At 40.6% G+C, this 5903-nt stretch overlaps 1 protein-coding gene across 1 annotated transcript; it reads right to left on the bottom strand.

The window, feature by feature from the left end:
• Positions 1-312: 312 nt before the first annotated feature.
• Positions 313-5246, bottom strand: LOC147942143 (uncharacterized). The gene is made up of 4 exons (XM_087455937.1): positions 5022-5246; positions 4608-4847; positions 4168-4482; positions 313-417 (listed from the first exon to the last, which is right to left on the bottom strand). The coding sequence occupies exons 1-4, from the start codon at positions 5244-5246 to the stop codon at positions 313-315; spliced, it is 885 nt and encodes a 294-aa protein (XP_087312063.1).
• Positions 5247-5903: the final 657 nt, after the last annotated feature.

Raw genomic sequence — 5903 nt, 5'->3', positions numbered from 1 at the left:
ATGAAGGTTGCGACTTAAGAGTAGATGAGTTGGTGGCAAAAGTGTCAAGGACGTGGGGATAAGCATGGTAACCAGATGTGGATTTATGAGTTTGATGGGGGTTCAATCTCAGGGTTACGGTAGAGATCGGATTCAGATCTCGGGGTTGATGGGGGTTCAATCTCGGGGTTTTCTATGTGTTGACCAGGAGGGCCAGGTGTATGCTGGTCGGGGGGACCAGAGTGGTGATGTTTGGGAGAGTATTGTTTGGATTGACCGGTGGGGTCAGGACTTTGTTGACCGGTGGGGTCAGGAGTGTGTGGACTAGTGGTGTCAGGGTTGCGGCAAACCAGATGGTTGGATGGTGTGAACCGTCGCGGCGGTGGTTGGACGAGTTTTGCGGTCTAGTGGCGGTGTGTTGCAGATTCGAGGACGAATCTTTTGTTATAGGGGGAGAATTGTAACACCCGCGAACCAGTTTCTGGTTATTGGGAAGGGGTGTCGATCGACACCAAGGGGAGTGTCGATCGACACCATCAATGTTGGTTCGACCAGGTTGTTTTTAATTGTCGTTTCGGGTTTGGTTTGATTTAATTGGGTTGTCTAAACCATGTATATAAGGGAAAACTCGACCAAGGTCGTGAAAAGGGGTTGTCTTGGCCGTTCTAAGAGAAAAAGAGAAGAAAGGTGTTCTTGAGAGTTTGGAACGGATTGGAGATTATTGGAAACGGAGATTCGACGATCGGCTTCGAGCAGAACGTGTCTGCGGGTCGGTGTCGATTGACACCAAGTGGGTTTCGGTCGACACCATGTCTGGGCCAGTGTCGATCGACACCAACTTGTTTGATTCGTGATTTCCTGGTTTGTTGTGTTTGTTTGTTGTTTTGTTAAACATTGGAATCTCAGTTGCTTGTGTGTATAGTCCAGTAGATGGGAGGATTGTCTCACTAAGTATTTGTGATAATACTTACGCATCTCAATTGTTTTTTGTGGTGTGCAGATATGTGATGTGGAATCATGGCAATGAGGAGGAGGATGATCTAGGGTCTCGTTTGTGTGTTGTTGGATTATATTGTTTATGTTGGAACCTTGGATAGAGTTATGCTAGGTTGTTGGATAGGATGGTTAGCAGTGATATTGTATGGATGATATATATTGTTTAGGTATTATTAGTATGTTTCCGTTGTGCATAATGTTTGTTGTTGGTTTAATGATGAGTTGTGGTTTGGTTGGTTTAGTTAAGTAGTATGGGTTGCTTAATTATATCTAGTATTTATTATTTAAAAAAAAAAACGGGTTGTTTCAATATATTTCTTGGTATGTGAAATCTCTACTGGAGATTAGATAACATTTTCATCATCAACATATTTGCACTTGTTCTTGTACATTTTTTAACAAGAACCACTTGTAAGTGCTGAAGAGACAAGAGACACATATAATTTTTTCTTTTAACGAGGTTCAGCAAAGGCTTATATCCTCAAACTTTCTTGAAAATACTTCTTGAACACAATTACAATTAGTGTTTAATCTCGGATTTACACAACTCTAAGATATTGTCTTAGATTGTTTTTGATTTATTTTCAACCCACTATGAGATCATTAAGATCAATAACAATGATCTACACCCATGATTCTCTCATAGAGATAAACTTTCACCATTTTCTCCTCAAAGGTGTCAAAAGGCATCAAGACTTTTTCTTGCTTTTACAATATTCTCGAGAACTATCAAGTATTGCTTTTAGCAATATAATCACTTTAAAGGAAACTTCTGACAGTTTGAAAACCTTCTCACCAGACTGAATCAAGTCTTACTCTTATTTTCAAACTCATAAGGAATCTAAATTAGTTGCTTCCACCAAATGAGAGTACATCTCTCATAAGTAATTTCTGAGAATCATTGTACTACTACACGTACTGAATTTCTCATACAGATCCACTTATGTTCCACTCATTTTACACTTTCAAGTGTAAGGACTACAGGTCCAAATATTATCTCTTCAAGAGATTTGAACTATTTCTGTGACAACTCATCCCGCGGACCCCACTAGCCCACCGCTAGCTGCCCCAACGGACCGTCCGTGGACCCCGCTAGCCGCCCAAATGAACTCCAAGCTGGCCCTGCAGGGCATCGATCCTAACCCATCACTGTGGATATCTCAATCCACCAGTAGGTTATTGGTGCGCTAGGCGTTCCTCGAACCCTGGTCCCCACCCTTTAACAACCTTCCCACAAGACAAGCTGTCACCAATTGACCTGCAGATCAATTGGTGACAGCTTGTCCTATGGGAATGTTGTTAAAGGGTGAGGACCATGGTTCGAGGAACGCCTGGCGCACCAATAACCTACTGTGGATTTGGATGAGTAGTTCCATTTGCCACGGTGAAGGGTTAAGATCGATGCCCTGCAGGGCCAGCTTGGAGTCCGTTTGGCCGGCTAGCGGTGGGCTAGTAGGGTCCACGGACGGTCCGTTAGGACAGCTAGTGGTGGGCTAGTGGGGTCCGCGGGACGGGTTGTCACAATTTCATAGCTATTTCTTTTAATGATTAACCAATCATTATTTGTCTACACTTTCCAATAAAACCTTTTCTATTAACCGCGGTTCATGATCCTTGATTTTATCCATAACATAATCAACTGCAACACTGCATGCAAACATATTTACGACGTCGATTTGCCTTTTTGGTTCCCTTTCTTTCTAGACATGACTCAACTTGTTGAGATTTCTTTTCATTATGATTCTCAGGTACCTGAATCTATTTCTTATTCATATCTCTGTCTCTAGACCTTTTCTAGAGATTTTTCATAACTCTTTACTTCCTCGGTGCCATATTAAATCTCTGCTCCTTTTCTTTACCGAGGATGCTTATATTTGGAACCATAAGTCTATCACACTTCATGCGATCTTTAGACTTACTAGCAGTTGATCTTATCCTTCTAGGACATTAATTGGAGCACAGCTGGTATATGAGAATTTTCACTCAAGGTCAGAAAATGGCTCTTGCATGCATTTAGCATCTTTGCAAACTTTGCCAATAAATTATCTTTTCAATTTCTAGCGCACATTTCAAAATACGAGGATCAAGATAATTTCTTCCAACATATTTATTTACCATCTGTTTATTTTCTCCCCCTCATGTGGGAAAGACTGACTCACTGAACCAACAGTCTTTGCATCTCGAGATATTCAATCATCAAGAGATATTCATGTCCAACATATTTCCAACATTCTTTCAAATTTAATCTTAATCATTATGGTGGAGCAACTTAACATGCATAAACACATTTATATGGAATATACATGGTTTCTGATCCAAACCAATTATAGTGGGGAGTACTCATAATAATTTGTTGGCTTGATGCGAACTTATTGACATATAGAGTTATTGACATATAGAGTCATTTATGTCAATTACTTGGCATGGTTTCACCACCATTGTCAATTAACCAAATACTCTTGCAAACTCCATGTTGCAAGTTAATAACAAACATATATAGTGGATGATCAGTCCATAATATTTCTTTGTATACATACCAGAAAATTTACTTTTTTACACGAAAAATTATATAAAAGTGAGTTCCAGTTGATGTTCTACTGTTTTAAATCAAGTACTAGGGAATCGCCCGTGCTACAACACGGAGTTATATTTATTTTTAGTAATTTGTTTTTTTAATTTTCCTTTTTCTTGCTACAGACAGATAATTTTCTTTTTTTTTGGATTATGGACATCTTGGAGTGATAGTTATAACCCCAAATATACAAAAAAACACAAATATAGTAGAACCTCTATAAATTAATACTCGATAAATTAATAATCTCTATAAATTAATAATTTTTCTCGGTCCCAAAATGGGACTAGTGTAATTTTGGACAAAATTCGATAATATAATAAGATAATAATTTTTTTGAAAATTCTTTGTAAATATATGATCCCATTAATAATTATATAAAATTATCTAAATATATGTATATATATACACATAAATTTTTATTAAAAAGATATTTTTAATATTTTTACTATATAAAAATCTTTGAGTTTTATGTTCTTTTTTTCTTTTTTTCTTTTTTTTTTTTTTTTTTTTGTCAACAACAAATCAGCTCAAACGAGCCAATTGGGTGGGAAATTGTTTACAAACAGAACATGATGCGGAGATGTACGCGCTTGGCGTGCCAAAGAATCCGCACTTACATTAACATTTCTTGAAACTAAAGATAAAGAGAAAGAAGAAAATTCCTCCCTATCAATCCTGATGTCGTCGAGATACGCCGAGAACGCTGGCCAGTCGGAAGGAGAAGACACCATCTTCACCAAATCTGAACAGTCTGTGTAGAACGCCACCTCTCTGAGATCATGGCCGATCATGCATCGCATCGCCCATAGGAACGCTTCAACTTCAGCATGTAAAGGAGACAAACTTCGCCTAAACTTTTTGGCGCCCAACAACGGCGATGGAGTCTGGAGCAAGGTACAGCACCATCCAGCACCGGCAAACGGATCACCAGCCTTCCAAGATCCATCTATAAAGCAGCGTATCCTGAAAAAACCGTTGGGAGGGGAGCAGTGGCCCCCCTAACAGGGATCCTTGGAATGACAAGGTTAGCAGGGAGGGTCTCTTAATCAACCTCTACCTGAGCCTGCTGCCACGCTGAAGCTTCGCCCTCTGCTATCCTAACAATATCCTCCGGCCGCTCCACAATATTCTCATAAACGCGTGCATTCCTTGTTTTCCAAATATACCACATAATCCAAGGGAAAGCCGCAACTTGAGCCCCTGGATTCTGTTGCCCTAAGAAGTGGTCAACATTCGCATACACTGAATCCGTTGGGAAGCCAATAGACCCCACCAGCACGTGTGCGAGAGCCCAAACCTGACGGGCCAGAGGACACACAAAAAGTGCATGGTTTATTGTTTCCGCATCCGCCCCACACCGTACACAACCAAGATCACAAACAATACCCTGTCGCCCCAAATTTGCCGAAACCGAAATACATCCAGATAATACTTGCCACATAAAATGTTGAATTTTAGGAGGAAATCGGACCTGCCATACACTAGCAAGGAGAGTAGTTATTTCCGGGCCAGAACCAATTGCCGCAAAGGTCCCAAATGCATCATGCTGTTCAGCATGATAGCCTGATTTAACTGTATATAACCCTGTTTTCGTGAAGTGCCAACCGAAGGGATCATCCTTCTGGTTACTATCCAAAGGTATAGCCCCTATCAAATCAACGTCAAGTGGATCAAAATGCTCATTAAGCATATCCATACGCCAAGTATTTGTCTGTCGATCAATTAACTGATTCATTTGAAGAGAAAGGTCCTTTACCAGGCCCTTACTTAAAGCTGGTCTCGGGAATTGAGCTGGTACCCAAGGGTCAGACCATACAGAAATGGTGTCCCTGGAGCCAACCCGTTTAATAAGTCCTTTATTAACCAGAGAGCGAGCTGAACATATACTCCTCCACCCATAGGAGGGAGAGTATGACCTAATCGGATCCATAGGATGCGTATTCCTATAATATCTACTTTTAAAAACCCTGGCAAACAGTGAGTCCGGAACATCAATCAGACGCCACAATTGCTTAGCCAATAACGCCTAGTTAAAGTCATCCACATTTCTAAATCCAAGTCCACCCAATTGTTTGCTAACACACAATTTCTCCCATGCTAGCCAATGCATGCCCCCCGACTGTCCATTAGTGCTCCACCAAAAATTTGCAATTGCACTGGTAAGTTTGGATGTAATTGTTTTCGGTAACCGAAAACATGACATCACAAACGTGGGAACAACAGTAGCAACAGATTTGATCATCACCTCCCTTCCTCCTTTGGAAAGAAAATTTGCTGTCCAACCATTCGTCCGACTCTGAATCCGTTCTCGGACGAAAGAGAAAACCTTGGTTTTAGCCCCACCCAAACTTTC

Source organism: Camelina sativa, chromosome 6 (genome assembly GCF_030686135.1).
Source record: "Camelina sativa cultivar CO46 ecotype springtype chromosome 6, ASM3068613v1".
NCBI classification, from domain to species: Eukaryota; Viridiplantae; Streptophyta; class Magnoliopsida; order Brassicales; family Brassicaceae; genus Camelina; species Camelina sativa.
Note: the sequence above shows the minus strand (reverse complement) of the source record. Positions and strands in the feature narration are given on the sequence as shown.